The sequence below is a fragment of the Antechinus flavipes genome, chromosome 2 (assembly GCF_016432865.1).
Source record: "Antechinus flavipes isolate AdamAnt ecotype Samford, QLD, Australia chromosome 2, AdamAnt_v2, whole genome shotgun sequence".
Lineage (NCBI taxonomy): Eukaryota > Metazoa > Chordata > Mammalia > Dasyuromorphia > Dasyuridae > Antechinus > Antechinus flavipes.
Window position 1 is genome coordinate 665854450 of NC_067399.1, and position 22685 is coordinate 665877134.

The following is a 22685-nucleotide window of genomic DNA, read 5'->3' on the forward strand; positions in this document are numbered from 1 at the left end:
TCGCCGGCCCTGCAGCGCAAAGGGGAGAAGGGGACGCCCGGGTCTCTGCCTCCGTCTGTCTCCGAGCGCTCGGGCTTCCGCGGAAGCTGCGCTCGGGCCCCACCCTCGCCTCCCGGCAGCCAGCATCCCTCCCCCGGCTGGGCTCCGGTCCTCCGCACCCGCAGCGTGACACGCACTCGCTGGAACTCCCACCCACTCGTCCCCGCTGCCTGGGAGCCTCCGGGCCCGGAGCCGGCGAGAAACGCAGCGGCCATTGTTGTGTGTGTGTGTGCGAGCGTGTGTGTGAGTGTGAGTGTGTGAGCGTGTGTGTCTGTGAGAGTGAGTGTGTGTGTAAGTGTGTGTGTGTGTGAGCGAGCGTGTGTGTGAGTGTGTGTGTGAGTGTGTGAGCGAGCGTGTGTGTGAGAGTGTGTGTGAGTGTGAGTGAGTGTGTGAGCGTGTGTGTCTGTGAGTGTGTGTGTGTCTGTGAGAAAGTGAGTGAGTGTGTGTGTGTGTGTGTGTGTGTGTGTGTGAGAGTGTGTGTGAGTGTGACTGGCGAGCTGACCCCTGGCTGATTCTATTCCCCAGGGACTAAGCTATCCTGCTGGGGGGCGCGGTGGGGGAGAGGGCGCAGTCTAGCTCCCAGGGCAACGGGAACGAGACTCCTGGAAAGCACACGCCCACGTGCACACACGCACACCCAGAGTCACCGGGGAATTCAGGTGCTTGGCTGCAAACCCTGAAACTTCCTTCTCTGTTTTCCTAAAACGGCTGTTTGAGTTTTCGGTCTGGAACAGTCGGCACTCCATAAGTGCACGCTGACCTCGGCCTTATAAAAAGGAAGGAGAAAATGCACCTCCCTTTCGTGCGGAGGTAGGATCCATTACATGTGAAATGCGCTGTGTAGACACAATTTGTACATTTATATCAGCAACCCTGTGTGAGATACATTAATGTATATATTCTTGTGAATTGATTGATCGCTGGGATCGAAGGTGGGGTCAGAGACACCCAGATCAAAAGCCTAAGAAGCAACTTTCTGGTCACACAGACAGACTTGGGGTGAGGATGGAAGCCACCGAGTGGAAGGTGTGGACCTCAGGAGGGCTCCCTGCCCCCATTCCCCATTTCCTCTCCCTCATTTTCCATCTCTCCTGTCCTTGTCCTCCTCTTCTCTCCCCATCCTCCCTTAGCTCTCCCCATTTCCCCAGTCCCTACTCCTCTTCCTCATCTCCCCTTCCCCAAACTTTCTTTCTCCCCACTCTCTCCTCTTGCCCTCTCTGTCTCTGATTTCTTCTTCCTCATCTTCTTTCGCTCTTCCCCTCTTCACTCTTCTTCCTCTTCTCTTCCCCTTCCCTTCTCTCTCCCCATTTCCCTCTCTCCATCTCTCACTCCTCCCCCTCTCCATCTTCCTTATCCCATCTCCCTCTCCCCTTCCCTCTTCATCTCTCCCTTTTTCCTTTCTACTCCCCCTCTCCTCTCCACTTCCTCACTCCCTTCCCCCTCCCTCTCCCCATCTCCCTCGCGCTTCTCTTCCTCCCTTCCCCCTCTTCCCTCCGTCCTCCCCAGCTCTTCTTCCCCTTCCCCCCATCTCCTGCTCACCTCCCCCGCCCCCTGGCCCTCCCCCGCCCCTCCCCCTCCTGCCCACGGGCTGCCAGTCACGCGGATCCCCGGCGCTGGGCCGGGCCGGGCTGGGCCGGGCTACGCGCAGGGAGCGCAGCCGGGGGACGGGCTTGGTGGCGCGTGTCCTTAGCGCGGCTAATCCCGGCGGGGGCTGCCTTCGGGGCGTGTGCAGAGCGTGCAGGTCTGGGGCGGCAGGCGGAGCCGGGCCAGTGCATGGGGGCCAGCCTGGCCGGCCTTAGCCGATGTTTTCTTGCTTCTGTTTCAGCCTGCAGGAGAAGTCCTTCAGCAGCCCAGCGATAGCCGAGTAAGTGCCCGGGCGGCCGGAGAGCCCCCTCCCCAGCCCCCTAGGACGCCCCATCCCCGGCCCACAGCCCCGGACTCCCGGGGAACCCGCGGGTGGATGGGAGAGGGGCGCGCCGGACCCCTCCGTGTCGCCGAAACCCCAGTGGGGCAGCGGCGCAGGGCGAGGCAGCCCGGAGCCCGCGCCCGCGGGCGGCTGGCATTTCCACGCCGGCTTCCCTTCATCTCTTTGTGTGTGGCCACGGCCCATGGCAGTTTCCGGGGAGCACCCGGCGCGCGCTCGCTCGGCCCCTGGCACAGATGCCCGGTGGCTTGGGTCTGCCTCAGGAGGCTCCCGGATGAACGGGCTCCGCGCCCCCGCTGCGGCTCCGGGCGCTGGCTTTCGGGGATGCTGCGGAGCCAACTTTCCTGGCAAACCCTGGGCTCTTTTGTCTTCTGGACCCCCCCCCCCAAAAAAAAAAAAAAAAAAAAGGTGGGCCCCGGGAGAAGTTAGCGCTCCGGGAAGTTGAGGGCTGCCCAGGCCCGGCAGCTCCTGGGAGAGGGGGCTCACGTTACATAAGCGTGCCTTCGTCGGTCGCAGTCGGGCTTACTTTGTGAACGCCGAAGTCTTCCTAGCCCCGGACCGCGCCGGGGGGGGAACCGGAGCGGCGGGAGGGGGAGGCGTCCTGGGAGACGCGCGGTGGCGGCAGCTTTGTCTGAGGAAGAGGCGGGGGGCGGAGGGGGGAGCTTTTCTCCCCGGCGGAAAGGTGAGAGAGGAGGGAAGGAGGGCGGGGTGGCGCGAGATCCGCCAGGTCTCCGGCACCTGAGCCTCCCCCGGCCTTTGTCTGGGCTGCTGGGCTGCTCTCCAGAGACGGCCGCCGCTTTGCATCAGCTGTGTGCGTTCAAAACACTGGCTTGTCCTTAAAAGGCGAGCCCAGAAGCCTTCCTTCGGAGCGGAGCGCTTGTTTAAAAACAAAACACAACAAGCCCTGGCGCTTCCGTCGGATTCCTCGGCGAAAGTCGAAAGCAAACTTTGTCTTCGCCAGGGAGGGGGATCGGGTGTGAAGATGGAGGTCTGGTGTGCCGCCCTCCCGGGGCTGCTGCTTCCCAGAGCGGCCAGGTGCCCTGCGGAAACAGCCCCCCTCCCCGCAGCCAGGTGCCCTGGCGGATACAGCCCCCCTCCCCCCCAGCCAGGTGCATCTGGGGGATACAGCCCCCCTCCCCCCCAGCCAGGTGCATCTGGGGGATACAGCTCCCCTCCCCCCCAGCCAGGTGCCCTGGGGGAACAGCCCCCCTCCCCCCAGCCAGGTCCCTAGCTGATACAGCCCCCCTCCCCCCAGCCAGGTCCCTAGCTGATACAGCCCCCCTCCCCCCAGCCAGGTCCCTAGCTGATACAGCCCCCCCACTCCCAGCCAGGTCCCTAGCTGATACAGCCCCCCTCCCCCCCAGCCAGGTGGCCTGTGGATACAGTCCTCCAACCAGACCCCCTAGCTGATAGAGCTCCCCGCCACCTCGGCCCCAGCAGATGCCCTGTGGATACAACCCCCCTTCCCAGCCAGATCCCCTGGCTGATACAGCTGTCCCCCAACCACACTCCCTGATACAGCCCCCAGCCAGGCCCCTGGCTGATAGAGCACCCTCCCCCTAAAGCAGGCTCTAAGGGAGTAGCCACCTAGAAGGGATACACTTGAACTCGGATGCCCAAGAAGGAATCCAGGTGATTTAGGCAATCAAAGTGGGCCCCGGTAGGAATCTAAACCTGCTGCTTCATTAGTGCATTGGAGTCCAGGTGAAGCGATCTTCCCCCGGCACCCGGCAACTCCTCTGTCTTGTGCCACTTTGGAGATCTGGCTTGGAATCCAAAGACAAAACGTGTGTGGGTCAATGTGGGCCAGACTTGAACTCGGCCCATAGCGGATCATAGCAGCAAAGAACCTGGCAGGCGCTGTGGGAGGCAGTCCAGAATCTCCATTTCTCAGATGAGGGATTTGGGGGCCTAAAGGAAATGGGTCATCATTAGGAAGCCACAGAGCCGGAAGGTAGGTTCACCTTCAGGTGGGGGGGGGAGGGGGTGTTCTTATGCTGAATCTAAAGCTAGCTCTCCCTTGGACTCCATTCCCTGCCTCCCAAACAACCATTTCTGTAGCTCTTGCAGGTTTGTAAAACACTTTGCGTACATTGTCTTAGGAGATCCTCACAGTGAGTGTTATGAGGGAAGTAGTCTTATTGTCTCCAGTTTACAGGTGGAAAAACTGAGGCTTTGAAATGAGTTATTTGCTGAGACTTACCCACTCAAAAATGAATGTTCGAGGCTGTTCATGAACTTACAACTAACACTAACATTTTATTTTACTTTGCCGCCACTATACACACACACACACACACACACATCCCCAAACCGGGGTGTGACCGACCCCCTGCTCTCTGTATCTCAGTTTTCTCATCTATAAAATAGAGAAGCTGGATTATCAGGGAACCGCCGGGTGATATCTCTGAGACCTTATATATTTTTATAATAATACTAAAATAATTATAATTTCAAATACAATGAACATGAATAGATAAAAGTAATAAAAGCTCTTCGGAGCGGGGCTTCAGCCATGTTCTAATATAAATGGGTCCTGAGAATATAAAGTTTGAGAACCACTGACTTATGGGATCTTCGTACTGCCTCCCGTTCCACGAGGGTATAAATACTAGTGAAATCACATGACACTAACCATAAGGTTTTAAAACGATATGGAACGCGTGGACGTACATGTCTGTGTATCCATATGTTACATACGTGGGTATATATGTGAACATACGTATTTTGTGTGTCTGTTTAGAGACAGACATCAATCCCCCTTTCCCCAATTCAATTCAATCTGCAATTTTTAAAGCACTTACTATGATTTCGATGCCTGGGGATAGAATCCGGGAATATATTAAGGAAACACAAGAAAATATGAGGAAGGGAATGAGACCCCTATTGTGCGCCAGGTACCGTGGTGAGTGCTTTCCAAATGTTAGCTCATTTGGTCCTCACCACAGCCCCGGGAGGCAGGGGTGGTTATGCTCCTTCTCCATTTTGAGGAAACTGAGACGGATGGAAATGAAGGGATATTCTCAGGATCGCATCAACGAGGAAGGGTCCGAGGGTGGTATTGAACCTTTCTGACCTCCGGGCCTGTCACTGTCCATTGGGCCGTCCATCTGCTCAACAGAAAGGACTTCTCTAAGAATTGACCTCAGAGCTGAGCTGCATGGAAAGCTAAGGCTTCTAAGAGAGAGTCTTGAGGAAGGAGCAATTCCAGGCATGGGGTACTGCCCGTGCAAAGGTTCGCAGGTTGGAAATGAACTATGAGTTTGGGGAACAACAAATGGAACAGAAAAATACAGACACTTAAGTGAAATAATATGAAACCAACCTATAAAGTAGTTTGGCCTCTGTTAGCAAAGAAGTTTATTTTGTTCCCAGAGGCAATCCCAGAAAGCCACTGGAACTTTTTGAGCAAGGAAATGACATGATTAGAACTATATTTTAAATTTTAACTCTGGGAATGACGGGGAGGTGTACTATATATATGAAATTTTAGGCTTAATCTAGACATTTGTTCATAAACATGAATCGTAATTCACGTATGAAATGTTTATTTGCATAGAAATCTATAAAATGATAGATTTTGTATAAAATATATACATAAATAGATAGAACTATAAAGTTTATGTGTAAATACATATGTATATATATAGAAATATATTTAAATGTACAGCTAAAACGTGTATAGAAACATACAATTATAGATTTTGTATAGAAATCTGTACACACATAAATAGATACAATTTATATATAAATATATATGCACGGATGTATAAATATATTAACATGTTGCATCTAAGATGTATGCATATAGAAATAGAATTATAGGTTTTTGTATAGAAATCTGTGCGTGCATAAATAGATAAAATTGTACAATTTATATACAAATACATATGTACGTGTGTATGAATCTATAAAGATTTTGCACCTAAAATTTATTAATTTATTAAATTATGCCCTTTGCGTCTGAAATGTATTTGTGTGTAAATAGATCAAATTATATACAAAACTAACACATGAATTGATACGGTTACACATGTTTACATTTAATATGTGCACATGAATATATAAAATGTATACTTATATAATCTATACACGTAAATATATAAAATACTACATTTTGTGTAAAATATATAGGTATAGAAAGAAAATGATGAATTTTATATATAAAGGCATATATACCTATAAAATACAGATTATACACTTTACATCTAAAATGTATATATGTACACATAGTTATTTTATATGTAAATCTACATGTGAATATATAAAATAAGCATTTTATATCTAAAATATATATGTGTATACAACTAGATGAAATTATTTACTTTCTAGAGAGATCTGTATATATAGAAATTTAGGAAATATCACTTTGATATCAAAAATGTATATATGTAAAATATATAAAATTATGCATTTGTATATAAGTGCACTTACACATATTTTTAATGTCTATATGACAAAAAATCACACATTTATATATTATATATGTAAATCCATAGGATCGGGCATTTCCATAGATAAATGTGTACCTATGCGTGTGTGGTTGTGCATTTTCCACAGAAACCCTCCATGGATGTTCCCGTGGCGGTCGGGTGCCTCGGCCTGGTTATTTGGGAGGGCTGCCCGGCCGCTTTCTCACTTCCCACCCCGGGATGGGCGCACTCCCTTCGCCATCCCCCCTCCCTGCGGAGAATGGCTTTGGCACCCGTTTCCCTTGGTTTCCATTTTTGGAAGTGGAGGCAACCTCGCCGGGGGTGGAGAGCCCAGGATTTGGGGGCAGTCGGGTCCAAGTTCAGGCGCTGACCCGCTGATTCCGGCCCCTGGGACGCCAGATGTCAAAGGTGCGTGTTGGCGGCCCTGACTGTGCTTGGCGGGATGCCCCGGCCTGGCTCTGCCCGCCTCGTGCTCTTCGGGGTCACGGAGGATTTTTCCTGCCATTGCAGCCGGAGAGGGACCCCGGAAGTCCTTCTTGGGGACAAAGAGATGGATTCTGGGAGCAGGGAACAATTCGGAATCTGTGCAGTTTTCCAGATACGGGCCCTGGCTCCTTCCTGTTTATAATTCTGGGGCGGGATCATGGTTCATGGGCAGCATCCCTCCCAAGTGAAAACGAAACGCCCCCGAGGGCACTGCCTGTGGGTAGAGCTGGAGTCACAGCCAGGCCCAGACACTGCCTAGCCGTGTTAGCCCGGACAAGTCACTGCCTCTGTCTGCCTCAGTTTCTTCATCTGTAAAGTGGGATAATAACAGTACCCACCTCCCCAGAATTTGAGATAACACGCAAATAAATACAAACCGCGCCGATGGGGTGATGAACCTCTCAGGGTCCCAGAGGCCATTCGCAAACTGAGTTGCACATTGTCCCCCAGTGGAGGGGAGTGAGATGGGGAGGAATTGTGGGCAGCACTTTTCCCAGAGCCTCCAGTTTTAGGGTTCGGTGAATGGGGGAGGGGGCGGCAGACCCCGAGGGGTTGGGAAACTTGTCTCAGTTGTCTCCTGGGCTGCGTAGGAACCCTGAGGCCATTCCTGCTGTCTTAGCTCTACAGATTGATATCATTAATCCTGAGAGATGCCGAGGGTGGCCGCTAGGGGGCCCACCTTGGCCTTCAGCAAAATCCGGGTTCCAGTCCCGGACCCTGGGCAGGCCTTTGGCTGGTGCCTGCGGCTGGTGCTTCCGGCAGCTCTCTAAAGGTTTAGATCATTATGTTCCTGGAGGGACTTTCCATATTGGGAACTCCCTCAATTGAAGTAATTCCGGGGTGCACCTTTCTTTCTAGTAACAATGGTAATACCAGAGACATCTCCATGTGGTTCTTGTTCACTTTTAATAGGCCTCATTGGCCGGGTTACTTTTTTTTTCTTTCTGAGACAATTGGGGTTAAGTGACTTGCCCAGGGTCACACAGCCAGGACGTGTTAAGTGTCTGAGGGCAGATTTGAACTCGGGTCCTCCTGACTTCAGGGCTGATGCTCTACCCACTGCGCCCCCTAGCTGCCCCTACCTCATCTTTTTAAAAGCTACCATTTATATATTGCTTTCATGTTTGCACATCACTTTGCAAATATTATTGTCTCATTGAGGATAATGGCAACTCTGGGAGGTAGGCGCTACTATTATTCCCACTTTGCAGATGAGAAAACTGAGGCTTAAAGAGGAAGGAACTAAAGGCAGAGGTGGGAGTCTAAGTTTGTCTTTTTCGGGGGTTTTAGCGCGCGGAGCGTCCATAAGGAGGACGCACTTCCTCCCTCGGTACTGAGCGCAACCCTCCTCGTCCTGCGGGAGCCTCTCTGGACACAGCTGGTGGGGACCTCCCAAGAGAGACTGACAGCAGACACCCCCTCCCCCCCTTGGGGCTGACCACCACTCCCTTCGCCCTCCTGGGCAGACAGTGCACAATGCGGCTGGGTTTAGCTGGGCTTGGCTCTCCCGGAGCTCTATCAGTCCCCAGGCTCAGCCCCCTAGCGGGATGGCCCCTGCTCCCGCTCCTGGCCTGGTTGAACCGGGCCCCTCCATCCCACTGAAGTCCAGCCCTAGCTTCAAAGGCCAAGGGTCACTTTGTTGTGTTTTGCACTGGAACCGAATGTCCCGGGAGGGAGCAGAATAATAAACTCCATCGGGGTGGGCGGGGGGAGTCCCTGCCAAAATCTGAACAATAGCCATTGTTCAGCAAGCCGTCCGCCATCCTGGAATCGCCAGGCTGGAAGTGACCCCCCTCATCTGCCTGGTCCGGCCCGAGTCTGAGCAAAAGTCCCCGCTCCAACTTTCCAACCAGTGATCATCTGCCCTCCGTTTGCAGCCTCTCAGTGACGGGGAGCTCATTACTTCCCAGAGGAGCCGCTAGCCATCTGGACTCTCCTTCATCCTTCCTAGTCTTTCCTTATTACCCAACTTACCTTTGGCCCTTTTCTGACCCACAGTTCCAGAGGTGGGAGCCTTAGATTCCCTTGTTTTGCTAACGTTAACTCCTCGCAGAATGGCTTCTGTTCCCAACACAAATGGCCCATTGATTGGGATGTTCTAGTAGAATGGGAAGACCTTCCTTGGAAAGTTAATTCCCTTTTCCATAGGGGAACCAGCCGTGCCATTAGCCGGTTACAGGCCTCAATAAATTATCTGGGTGAAAGATATAATTAGGCAAGTGAAATGGTCGTTTCTCTCGGTTCAGAAATATAGAAACATCGCTTAAAAATGGCGGCCGTAAGGCCGGCGAAGGTGACTCATGTAACGGGGCCTTCAGCCTAACAGAGCTTTCACCCGGTATCGATCGAGGGGATGAAAGAGAAGTGACTGAGGTTTTGTTGGGCCCCGGGGAAATCGTGGTGGCGTTAATGGCCTGGACGGAAACGCTTAGGGAAGAACCGGTTGAGTTCTCCAGACACCGGCTTGTCTGGCTCTGCCGGAATAAAGTGAGGAGAATCCCGGGCCGAGGGCGAGCCAGCCGGGAAGAGCCTTGGGTTCTTGTAGTGCAGACTGATCGTGGTCTGGATCTGGAACGCGGAGGCTGGAGGAACTTGTCCGAGGTCACGCCGCTGGCTGATGGTGGAGAGGACGGGCACGGTTTGAAGCTAGGAGGGCGACGGCGACGGCTCTGAGTTGGATGGGTTTGGGGAAATTGTGGAAAGAGGAGATGAAGGAACTGGGCTCCGATTCTGCCTCTTATCTACCTCAGGCGGGCGATTCGGCAACTGCAGGGGATCGGCCTGGATGGCCTCCATAGCCCCTTCCCCTTAGAGCTCTCCATGGGGGCCGCCAAACATGAGTCTGAATCCTAGCTCTGGGCCTCCTGTGGGGCTCGGGCCAGTAACTAGAGGTTTTGGAAACCTTTTGAAAGAATCATGTTCCCCTCCATAAAACGGGGCTGGTGAGATTTTCGCAGGGTGGTTATGAGGAAGCGCTTTGGCAGCGTGCAAGGCGAACGGGATCCAAGAACAGGGCAGGATGCGGGGACGTGCGGCCCAGCCCTCTGAGCTTTTTACTTCAGTATTCTTTTTTCAGTTAGCAGGCATCAAAAAAGTAATAATAATCTGTTATTGTTCACATACACCTGTAATTTTTTTTTTTTTTTGGATAAAGCAATTGGGGTTAAGTGGTTGCCCAGGGTCACCTGTAAATTAAGAAGAAAAAAAACTTGGAAAAACGAAGCCCCCAATACCTAATCCAGAATCTACCCACCTTGAACACGCATTTTGGGGGCCTCCCCGCTCCGTGAGGAGGGAGCCCCTCAGCCATATTGACCACGGTTGTAAAGCCACATCATGGTTCCATGGGATGTTGTCTTCGTCTCAGAAATCATTCTCCTGGTTCTATTTGCTCCCTCAGGCCCTCCCGTTCCCCCTGAAATTTCCATTTCCTCATTTCTTAGTAATACCCAGGGTGCTCCTTCACCCCTCCTGATGGGAGGACTCCCGCGCCCTTACTTCTCAGCGGCCGACTGCCATGAAGAGATCCACCGTAAACTTTCTCGCACAGATAGATCCTTTTCCTCTTTGATTTCTTTGGATACACGACTAATAGTGTCTGGTAGCAGGAGGGGGCAGTGGACAGAGAGCCAGGCCTGGAGACAGGAAGCCCCGAGTTTAAACTGACCTTAAACACTTACTAGATGGTGACCCTGGGCAAAGTCTGTTTTCCTCAGTCTCCTCATCTGTAAAATGGGGCAAATGACAGCACCTGCCTCTTAGGATTGTTTTGAGGATCAAATGAGATCATCTCTGGCCTAGTGTCTGGCATACACAAAGCACTACGTAAATGTTAGTGATAATAACACAATTATTACATGTTATAATTAACATACCATTTAAAATTACAGCGTAATATATAATGTAATAATTATCTTTTATGATTATGTTGTGTGGTGCATATTATATGTAATATAATTCATATACGACATCAGAAAGAATTGTTACAAAGATAACTAATAGGATAAATCTACCTTAAAGATCCTTTTTCCATCTGGGTCACAGGCTAGGGGCCGTTCGGTAGTTTTCTGGGAATAGTTGGGACTTACTTTCCGGAACCGACCCTTCGTCTTGTCAGAGGAGGTCGAGCTTTACGGTCCCACGGGCAGCACATGGCAGAGCCGGGATCTAAACCGAAATCTTGTGCTTTTCCCACTGCGTCTGCAGAAAATGTGAACTCTTGCAACTGGCCAGAACAGGGAGGAGGACGGGGGAGACAATCCGGTTTGGGAAAGGGGAGACAGTTGGGGGGTGGAAGAGTGTTTGAGCACAACCCTTTGGAAGCTGTTGGCCTTGATGTGATCTTGTTTTCTTCCCCAGCTGTGACGAAGACCCGGTACCCGTTGATGAAGACCAGCCTGATCGGGCCAGTCTCAGGTATGGGCGCAGAGAAACTGGGGCCCCAGGCCGGGGAAGGGCTCTTCTTTTTATTTATTATTATTCCTCTTATATTTAATTAATTATATTATTGTAATATTATATTATAATATTATAATTAATATAATTAATTAATAATTATGTTATTATTCCTCTTTTATTTAATTAATTATGTTATTTATTGTTGTATTATATATTTTAATATTAGAATTAATATAATATAAATATATAATTAATAATCATGATATTATTATTCCTCTTCTATTTAATTAATTATATTATTTTTTGTTATATTGCATATTATAATATTATAATTAATAATTATGTTATTCTCTTCTATTTAATTAATTATATTATTTATTGTTGTATTATATATTTTAATATTAGAATTAATATAATATAAATATATAATTAATGATCATGATATTATTATTCCTCTACTATTTAATTAATCTCAGTGCTCCCGTTCAAGGGCAGAGGCTCCATCCTGCGTCCCAGAGCCCTCCGCTCGTATTTGGTTTATGAACTGTAGGTCCGGGAAATGGCATTCACCAGTGTGGTCCGCCACTAGGGACGTCTGCCCCTGGGAAGAGTCCAGTTCCAAGTCCTCCCTAACTGTACTCACTGTCCAGCAGAGGTTTCCACAGGAGGAATCCAGATAGCACACCATCCTATTTCCCCAAGAATTACTGGGGGAAAGGACTTTTATGTGCTCACAAGATTATACAGAAAAATCTCCAGCTAATGAGAACCTTCTGTGTCAGCCTTCCAAGTGTGTATAATGTGGACACTTATACGGGGGTGACTTGCAGCATTTCTGTTCCCAAGGAGTAAATGATTACCCTGAAACTTAATTTTTAATTTAAAATTTAATAAATAGATTCTTTTTAAAATTAATTTTTGGATAATTTTTCAGCATGAACCCTTGCAAAACCTTGTGTTCTAATTCCCCCCCCCTTCCCCTACTCCCTCCCCTAGATGGCAAGTAATCTAATATAATAACAGATTCCTAAGGGCTGATGGGAGCTGGTTCTATCATTCCTCCCTAGGTAACTGCATATGTGCAGATTGCCTTTCCCAGCTGCATTATCAGTTCTCCGGGGACTGTTTCACCTTTCTCTCTTTATTGACAGGACCTAGCATAGCCTCTGACTCATAGGAGGTACTTCATAAATATTGAATGATGATGGCACTTTACCCCGTGTGTTGCCCCGGCCCTGTGGCCTTTTTGCCCCACCCCAGTTACAGCTCTCGTGTCTGGTGTCCGTTGAAATCATCATTGAATAATGGAAAGCTTGAGACTTGTTGCTAACCCACGCCTGAATCCTGCCATGTGCTAAAATTAGTCATCCAAGTCATCCTTGCAAATTGCCAGTTGCCCGGGGCTAGCCGAGCTTTTTTCCAGTAAGCGGGGCTGAGTGTCCACTGAGGTTAATATGGTCTGTGGATCTCTTGTGGGAGAAAGCCAGACCATATTCAAAACTTGTCCCTTTTGGCCTTTTATTGGGTTTATTTATAAAAGGAAGGAGAATAAACAAAGCTAAAAATGACACACCGAGCTGAAACTTGATATAGAGATACGTAACAGCATGAAATAATGTAATATCATAACATGGGAAATAAAATATAATATGATATGTGATAAAACATAACATTAATAATATATATGTAATTTGCTACAATAAACACAATAGAACACGCTCTGTTATACTATAATAATTTATTTAATACAAATATATAATTACATATTATTGCATTATATATAATATTATTGTCATATATTGTATGATAATATATACTATATACAACATAATATATAACATCACATAGTATCATATAACATGACATAATATACTTTAGAACAAAATACAGTCTGGTATAGTGTAATATAATTATATGTGCCAACATAACATAATAATGTACGGGTAGTGACTGGACCTGTGACCTTGAGGGGATAGGGGATCCATCAGTGCAGTCACTGACAGGCTCGGAGAGTTTCCTCGAGCACTTCCAGGTCACACAATCAGGATATGTTAAGGGGGGACTAGAATGTGTGTTCCTGCTTCTGAGTCCAGCATAATACAATATGACAAAAGTTAGCGTTAAATTTAATGTGGTTCTGTTTCAGCCTCTTCTGGAAGTCAGTAGATTTTTCCCCACTTGCTGGGGGGACTCTGTTGTGGAGCTGAGAGAGTTTGTTCTTTGGAATCCCTTGGTGCTATTTAGGGTGATATAGATATAGTTGGAGCTCCTTCCTTGTCGGTCCATGATGGCCCGAGCCCCTCCCCGATAACCGTCCTCCTTACGCTCATCCCCTCATGCTGCAGCCAGTGGGTTTTTCCTGCACGCCCTTGGGATCACGCTGCTGGTCCATCCTGCTTTTTAAGCCCACCTGTAGCTCCCCGGGTGACGCAGCAGGTTTGTGGGACCACAGGTGGCTGTCGCTCGGCTGGACGGCTTCCCCTCCCCTCACCGCGCTTGCCTCTGACGGGCCAGAAGGAGGAGAATGATAATTCAATAAGCTGGCTCTCCCTGAGGTGTCCGAGGGCTCCGTCTCCCCGGCAGGGAGCGGGCCGGACACATTCTCTCCGTTTCCCTCTCTCGCTCTCTCTGTTGTGGAGCTGAGAGAGATTGTTCTTGGAATCCCTTGGAGCTGGGGCTGTTTAGGGTGAATTTTATCAGAGGACGGCGAGTGGGTCTGGAAGCACTGAGTGGAGTGGGCTTTTTTCTAACCCGACCTCCTTTTCTAGAGACCCCTTCTGGGGGAGGGCTGGCCTGAGACTTGGCCAGACTCTGCCCAAGGAAGGGAGAAAGCATATCTCCTAATTTAAGTAAAACTGAAATAAACCCAGGATGCTTTTAGTTCAGGATGATTTTGCTTTCCTAGCCTATTAGTGATGAACTCTTTAAATACATTTTTTAAAAGAAAGTCTCTGACACTAATTGCTATTTTTTCCTCCTCCTCCTCCTCCAATTCTCACCCATTTTCAAGGACACTGAATTTTTTTCTGCCACTTCTGAATACTGAAGCATTGCTGGCCTGTTAGATTCCCTGGAAGCTCTTCTTTTGGGGTCAGGGCATTTTGGTGGGATTCTGGGTGCTGACGTCATCGGGGCATCTTTGGCAGAATGCCCCGGTGCTGGGTTCCTGCGTCTGGGATCCCTTGGGCAGCAGGGCCAAGCCTTCGGGCCCTTTCTCAGAACCAGGATGTAAAATAAAATGTGGTGAGTTACAAGGAAAATAAACTAATAACCCAAGGGTTACCAGAACGAGCCGATGGGAAGTTAAAAGCCTCTGGTCCGAGGGCCGAAGGACCAAACAACAAACGTTAATGTTTCCATTCACTGTGACCTCAACAAGTGACTTCACTGCTCTGGATTTCGGTTTGGGCTGGCTAAGCCTTCATCCTAAGTCTAGTTCACAGGAACTCTGAGTTTAAAGGAAGACGCTTATTGTAAAAGGAGTTTGCTGAGTTATAAGAGAAAGAGAGTAGGGTGAGAAGCATCTCTAGGAGCAGGAAAACCCGGGCTTGTGCCTTTGACGCTTGCCGGCTCTGTGACTTTGGGCAGGTTAGTTCCTGTTCCACATGAGGTCAGCCGTGTAGTGGGGGAGGGAGTTTCCTTACTTGGACTTTCCCAGACCGATAAGATTATATATTCAGACCAAAAATTACAAAAGAAAACAGAGAATCCATCAGTCAATCTGGGTGTTCTTCTAACCATCACTACACGGCTGTAATTCTCTGCTGTTTTTTCTTACTTCATTCATTTTCCTAATTGTGTTTCCAATTTTAGAGATGAAAATAATAAAGAGAATTACCCCGACAACATTGCCCTCCTAGAAGAGAGCCAGCAGCATGTAGAGCAGGCCTTGTTCCATGGGGCATTGCGATGCACGATGGGCAACTTCAAGTCCAGGAAACCCAAATCCATCATCAAAGGGGAGGCCGTGAAGGGCCATGGAGAGAACCAGGTAGGAGACGCTTCAGCCCAGGATGCTTTCCTGTAATTCCTCCAGTGATCATGCAGGGAAGAAGGAATGGCTCAGAAGCTGAGGGAGAAGTTGGTTGGTTTCCCCGGATTGGATTAATTGGCTCTCTAATTGGAGTCTCCTCCCACCGCAGTCCCTCCTCGCTCGGAGGGCAAAGTGCTTTTCCTAAAGAGCCGACCACTCCTTACGTGCCACCTGCTGTCTCCCTCCCGTCTCTGGGGCTTCCCTTCCCCTTCTACCTCTCTGTCTTCTTGTGTTTCATTCCTCTTCAGTGCTCTATACACATAATGCTTGTCTCCCATCCCTGGACCTTAGGGGCTGATCCCTATTCCCGGAATGTTTTTTCCTTGTGTGCCCAAACACTCAGTTCCTGGTACATAGTAGATGCTTAATAAGTGATTGTCGATGGCGGGGAGGAGCACCCAATAATCTGACACTCGTTTATATTTTTGTTCGGTGCTTTCCCAACAATGACCCTGAATATTGACCTCCCTCCCTCGGTCCTGATGCTCGGGACAGCGCCCTGGTGGCCGGCACGCGGCGTGTGGTCATCCCTTGTTCCATCCCCGGCCTCGTGCCAGGGGGTGCTGTTGCTAGGAGACCATTTTCTACCCTGAGCCCATTGCTTTGTCCTTGGGCTCTTGGTTTCCATCTCTTACATTTTCTTAGGAAAGGGGAAGTTGAGGGGAAAATGGGCTTGATTCCCCAGCGCTGGCTGCTTCCTCCCTCAGCGCCCTTCCTTCCTAGGGCGGCAGCAGATGCCTGGGGGAATAGCCGCGGACCTTGGGGTCGCAGTGTTTGCTTTAAGCACCATTGACCCGAGGGGAAGTGGGAGGGAGGTCTGCTGCCCCCGGGACTGCGCTCAGTGGGACAGCCAGAGCCCCGGAGAGTCGGGCAGCCAGCCCGAGGATGCTCGTAGTGTTCGGACTTACTGATCTGGGCTGGCTGCCAGGCCTTTGCCTCTCCACCTTCCCAAATGGCCGGGGTGCTGAGCTGGGTTTCCCCAGCTCACAACGCCCTCTGACAGGTGAGCCGGCCGTGGGGCAGCTCCTGACTGGTAGCGGCCGGCTGGCCCCGGGTGGCAGGCCCGAGACCGAGCTTGTGAGGACGGACCGGTAACAGGAGCGCCCTCTGCGAGTGAAGGCCTGAGTCCGGCGTGGAGCTGCCCTCCACAGCTGCCCAGGACACGTTCTGTGGGACTTGAGGGCTCCTAGCAGCGGGTTTACTTCAGACACGGGACTGACTGGCTCTACCTCAGCATCCCAGGGGATGAGCAAAGGCAGGGCGGGCCCGGGGCTCCTGGCTCTGGGGCTCCCGGCTCCGGGTCCTCGGAGCCCAGCCATCTGCAGCAGCCCTCTGATTTCACAGCTGGGCCCGCCCAAACTGCTCGTCCAAGCCACCTCCTCTTGTCACTTGCCTCTTAAAAACCAGAGTCTGAATGATGCTTGTGTAATGTGGATGGCTCAGAGTAAAATACCGGGTGGGGGGAGTTGGGGCTTGCTACGACCCCTCTAGAAGGCAGAGCTCCCCGCGGCATGAGGGGGGCGGCCCAGGGTCTCTTTGCCCAGTAAGACTCTGCCTTCTTGAGAGGGTGGCAAGGGCTGGGGGCCCGGCGCCCCTTGTAGTTCCGGTGCGGGGGGGGGGCGTTCAGGCTTCAAGCCTTAGTGAGTGCCCTTGAATAATCCACTTGCTTGGTCACTGTTTACATTTGATTAATTAACTTTAATGGTTGGTGGAACACCATAGTTTTCAGGCATTTCCTCTTTGGATTCTTTGTTAGTCTGTTCAGTCTTAACTCACTTTTCCTTGTATGTGGCCAGAAGGCGCCGGCGTCCACTCTCTGCGTCCGGTTTGGCACCTGGCGTCACTTCAGAAAAAATCCTCGTGAGCGGCCTTCCTCTGGGGCTTTCTTAATGGCGCTGAGAAGCCCCTTACCTTAATGGTGCGAGTTATTTAACCATCGCTTGTTGGGGAACAATTAGGTATGGCCAGGTTGGCCTTGCTTTTTTTCCCCTCCTTCTTTCCTTCTCTCCTTTCCCCCCTTCCCTCTTTCCCTCCCTCTGTCCTTCCCTTTTTTTCTCCTTCCTTCCCTTCTTTCCTCCTTCCCTTCTTTCCTCCTTCCTTTCCTCCCTTTCTCTCTTCCTCTCTCCTTTCTTCCCTCCCTTCTTCTCTCCTTCTCTTTCTTCCTTCTTTCCTTCCTTTCTTCTCTCTTTCCTTTTTTGGTAATTACTTATTATTGAGCATTTTTGAACAGAGAAGCTTGTTTTTTTTTTTTAAATCATGTCCAAGGCTATATTCTCCCCACAGTGGGAATTATTGGAACAAAAGGTGCGATTATCTTCATAACTCTCTTGTGAATATTTGCATTTCCAGAGCCCCCTTTTTTCTGTCTCTACCTTTCCCTTTCTCTCAGTCTTTCTTCTTCCCTCTCTTTCTGTTTCTCTCTTTCCCTTTTCCCCCTCTTCTCCCCTATATCTCTTTCTCTCTCTTGTACACACTCTCTCTTTCTCTCTCCTTTCTCTTTACTCTCATCTCTCTCTTGGTGGGTTTCCCTTCCCTTCAGTCTGTCTGTCTCAGTCTGTCTCTCACTCAAACATTTCTCTCCCTCTGTCTCTTCGCGTCTCTGTCTCTCACTCAGCTCTTTCTGTTTCCTTGTACTGGTTGGTTCCTTCCAGACTTAGGTGGTCTCCAGTCAGGGACCCATGGTGTGCCATGTGCGGGCTCCCCAAGGCCGACCTCCTCGCTAGGACGCTGGCCGTCTCTTGGGGTCCCCACCTGCTCCTCACAAAACTCCCTCTGAAGTTGGTGAGGAGTCGTGAGCTTTGTGAGTGGAGAAGGCATCCCTCGGTGACATCACCAGGTCATTAAGGCCTCCTCCTCCCAAAGGGAAGGTTGGAGGGGCCCCGTCCTCCATCATCCTCCTTCCTGGGGCCAGACCCCATTTCTCGGGGTTGTTTTTGAAGCACGATAGATGGAGGTCCCGGTCCTCTCCTCTCCAAGGGCCACTCCGGCTGGCCAGAGTCAGTATTATTCTGGGGGCTTCTCGGATCCCAGCCCGGAGAACCTGGCTCTCCGGGAGGTCGGTCTCGGCCTTCTTGTCCTGTCTCCGTTGGCAGTGTGGGAGGCTCTGTGTCTGACTGTGTATTTCTCTTGCAAGACAGATAATATTCCCCAAGACCTTGAGGCAAAAGCACTTCACTGATGAGTTTACAGGGCCCACATGTCAGAGAATTCAGATTTCCCAACTGGCTGCACTTGGCCCGATGATGAAAACCGGTTGCTCCTATTTTTAGGAGCTGGTAATCCAGTCACATTTTAGTTTTATTCCGAACGGCAATTAGGATGATAATCTGAAATGGGATCTGCAGTGGAAGCCCCCCTTTGCCCTTTGACCAGCCCACCGTTACTTAACCTCTTTCTGTGCTTTTCTGCCAGGACAGGGAGCTCTTGGGGCAATCTGCTCCTGAGATGCCCAGAGATCCCAATTTCAGAATCGGGTGGAACCCTGGAGGTCCAGTTCTTCTTGGCCCATTTGGTGCCAGGGATCCTTCTGTCCAGTTGACGAATCCTATGGGCCTTTTTAAGTGGGTAAAAGAGAATGCACAAAGTATTGAAACTCAGTAATCAAAACAAAAACAGATTCTGGGTGTTAAGTAGCATTGATTAAGCGCCCACTGTGTGCAGGCACTTATTTGGCCTGTCTGTTTCCTCCCGGTTTAATAGACCCAAGAAGCTGAGGATGCCTTTGCCCTCCCAGAAGCTGAGGGTAGTCCCCGGGGGTGTTAGTAGGCAGTAGGGGTCACCCCTGGCATGGCCGCTTAGGGAGCTTTCAGGATGGACTCTCGTGTCCAACACCCTCTTGGGGTTGGAGTTTAATAGACCAACCACTTTTGAACCAGTAGGGAGGGATCTCTTGTAAGGCGAACAAAGAGTGTCTGTTCCTGAATGAACAACAGGATAGCTCGGAATAAAGAGCCGTTCATTGTGACTGGAGTGTCGTGTTCTCGGGGGGAAGATCGGGAAGAGTTTCTGAACAGCGTGGAATGGGCTGCTCTGGAAGGGAAGAGGTCTCCCCTCAGCGCAGGCCTTCAAGACCCCTTCTTAGCGATCTCGTAAGTGGTGGGGGGAGTTCTTGGTCACTATGGAGAGCATCGCGGAGCTAGGAAACCCAGTTCTGATTCTGCTCTGTGTCCACTTCCTAGCCAAGTCTCTGAGACTCAGCTTCCTCTTCTGTAAAAATAGGGATAATGATAACATCTGCCTCGGTGAACTGTTATAAGGAGTAGTTAAATATGTAAAGAACTTTGCCATATATTCTTATTCTAATTCCCACTACGGGCTGGTTTAGATGCTTTTCCAGTTCAGTTTCCATAACTCAGTTATTCAGCATCACCTGGGATAAAATGGCAGAAACTGCTTCAAAGCATTTCCACGGCGGGGGGGAGGGCAGACCGAGCTCGTGATGAGATTCCCAGAGACTCCAGTTCCAGAATCAGGCGGAACCTCGGAGGCCCGGCGCTCCTTGGCCCATTGGGAGGCAGGGAGCCTTCTGTCCCGTTGGTGAAGCCCGTGGTCCCTTTCTTAAAGTGGAACTTGTAAATGGGTGAGAGAGGTGGAGGAGCCTCCTTTGGGCTGCGGAGAGTGGAGACGCTGACGCTGGAACGAAGGAAGAGCCCTGCCCTCCTACCTGATGGTCATCCCTCTGAGAAGGGTCCTCAGGCTGCACCGAAGTGAGGGGGAGGGGACAACAAGAGAACTTCCTGACGAAGAGAATTCTCTCATCAGAGTGGGGGATGGACAGCTCTCGGGGCGTCCCCGGGAAAAAGCTGCAGGGTCAGCTACTCACGGGATGTCCCCGACGGAGTTCTTCTGGTACCGCTTGGGGACCGACTCTTCCCATTTCCCTGATGAAGAAGTAGAGGCAGGGAGAGATGAATGGCTTTGGCCAAGGTCCGGGAGCCGGCCAGCTGGCTCAGCTCCTTTCGGATTCCTCGAGGATGAGTCCGGGATAGCTGAAGGACCGAGAGGTCTGTTTTGTTAGCTTCTGTTTGGACATTACATGTGATTCAGAGTAGGGATTCTTAGCCTTTTGGGCTGGGAAGTCTGGGGGCTCCTAGAAGGATGTTTTTAAATGTATTGAATAAAATACCTTGGATCACAAAGGAAGCCAATTATGCAAAAATACATGAAATCTACACAATACACGTATATGTTTATTATATATGTGCAAATATATATAAGCGTGTATGCGATAAGTTCATAGACTGTTTAAGGATTTCTGGTAGAATATGTCTTAGGGGATCTTGTATCTTAATGAGATTAAGAGGCCATGTCTACTCAAACCCAGAGTCTCTCTAAAAAAAAAAAAACAGGTGCTTAACCTCCATCTCCTGACCCGCCCAGAGAGCTGGCCGTATTACAGGGCGCGCTCCCGCTTCTGCTTCCAAGGGTTTCTTCTTCTTTGAGTCATAAGTTAAAGGTGTTTTATCCTATGGAGCAAAGAGGGCTTTCCCTTGTTCTTGACCCTAATGGTTGGTTCACAGATACACACACACACACACAGAAAATACAAAACACAAATCGTGGCCGATGGCTCTTGTTGCCGATGAGCTCGGGAACATGATCTTTTGGCCCCGGAGGCTGTTGGGTGGACAGCACAAGGGGATGCTGGGTAAACGTTTGTGGAGCCGAGATGAATGGGAGGGGACGTCGGAGGTCACAGAGGCCGCCAGAGGCTGCGGACACAAGTCAGCGCCCGGTGAGCTCATTCGTGTGCCTTGGCTAGGCTAGATGTGCTCACGCCTTGGGCAGTGGCAAGCCCCTCATTTCCCAGTGGGGCGGCTCTGATTAACTGAAGGCTTCCCTTTAGGTTGGGCTCAAACCCTCTGCCTTCAAGACCACAGCGCTCTAGAGCTAGGGATAGCAACCAGTCTGTGCATAAGCATTTATTAAGTGCCTATGGTATACCGGGCACTGATGTTTGAGCTCTCTCTACTCATTTTACCAGAGATCAAGTAAAGATGTGAATCCAGGATTTCTGACCTCAAGGTCCATTATACCATGGCTCCATACTGATCTCTTCCTCCAGGAACGAGGCCGGAGGATTCTGGCCCTTGCCTGGTGTGTGAGCTTGTAGCTGCCAGCTGGTCTCTGGTCAGAGGCTTGGACGGAGCGCCGCACTCACACTCTGAGCCGGGGAGCTTGGGCTCCCTTCCTTCCCCGACCTCAGGGGGAGAATGTGGACTGCAGACCAGCCTGGAATTAGACCCCCGGGGGGGCCCCTATGGCCGTTTGGTGTCCGTTTGATGGGGGAGGAAACCGAGGCCCAGAGAGAGCCGGTGGCTGGGCAGGATTCACCCTCGGGTCCTCTGCCCTCCCATTAACTACATGAAGTCGGTCGCTTTCCCGAGTGGAGGCCCCGGTCACCCAGACCTTGCTATCTGGGCTCTGGGGAAGATTCTCCCAGGCTGGTTCGTCTGCATTTCTCCTTCTCTGCTTCTGCTTTGAGTTAGTTCAGGGCGGAGGAGGAAGAAGAGGGGATCTGGCAATTTTCCATTCCTTCGATGCGGTGGGAATGACCCAGGGACCCGGCCCCTGCCCTCTGCAGCCAACTCTCGGAAAGGTCCGGCTGTTTGTCCCCTGCCCCGTCGCCGTCAGCAGATGGGAAATGGGGACGTGAGACCGTGGGGGCCTTCAAAACAAAACGTGAAAAGTCAGCTCCTTCTCCAGAAAAGACGTAGAGACATCACACGTCATAAAGAGAGATGAAGTAGGTGCTTGGAGGGCTCCTTATCCCCATTTCACGGAGGAGGTAACTGAGCGTTAGGGAAAGGGGCTTGCTTCTGACCCTACAGCTGGTGTTAGGAGGCGGGCTTCCTGCTTGGACATCTGGCCTCTCAGCAAGGGATCTCTTTGGCACTTTTTACGTGCCAGGCAGCGAATCAAGCCCGGAAATGGTGTTGTTAAGGCCTTTCTGACTCTCCACGACCCGTTTGGGGTTTTCTTGGCAGAGACGCTGGAAGATCGTTTTACAGATGGGGAAACTGAGGCAGACGGGGCGCGGCCACACAGCCGAGTGTCTCGAGGCCCAGGACGATGAGTGCCTTCTGGCCGTCCTCATTCCTTGACCTTGGGAGGCTTACATTCTGAGGCAGAGGGCGGCAGCTGAAAAGCTGGGGCCGGAACAGTGTCTCACAAGTACTAAGCACCAGGACTCTCAGGTTGTCCCTTGTCCCCAGGCCTTTCCCCGTCTGCTCCCAGCACTTCCCTAAGCATCTTCCCTCTCACCTGTAGCCTGTGCCGGCTCCTCCTTCAGACTGGGAGCTCCTAGAGGTGGAGCCCCCCCGCGCCCGGGCCGCTTACGAGCATTTATTAAGCACCTGATGCGCTGAGAGGA

General features: G+C 50.6%; 1 protein-coding gene across 2 annotated transcripts in view; it reads left to right on the top strand.

The window, feature by feature from the left end:
- The first annotated feature begins 1671 nt into the window (after nucleotides 1-1671).
- FAM13C (family with sequence similarity 13 member C) overlaps nucleotides 1672-22685 on the top strand; it is a 78049-nt gene continuing 57035 nt past the window's right edge. Inside the window, exons 1-3 of one of the 2 annotated variants that reach the window (XM_051982623.1) lie at nucleotides 1672-1903; nucleotides 11242-11298; nucleotides 15094-15271. In XM_051982623.1, coding sequence (XP_051838583.1) covers nucleotides 1842-1903; nucleotides 11242-11298; nucleotides 15094-15271 — 297 coding nt within the window. In that variant the 5' untranslated portion in view covers nucleotides 1672-1841. The remainder of the gene's footprint in view (nucleotides 1904-11241; nucleotides 11299-15093; nucleotides 15272-22685) is intronic. The other variant, XM_051982624.1, reaches the window with a different exon arrangement.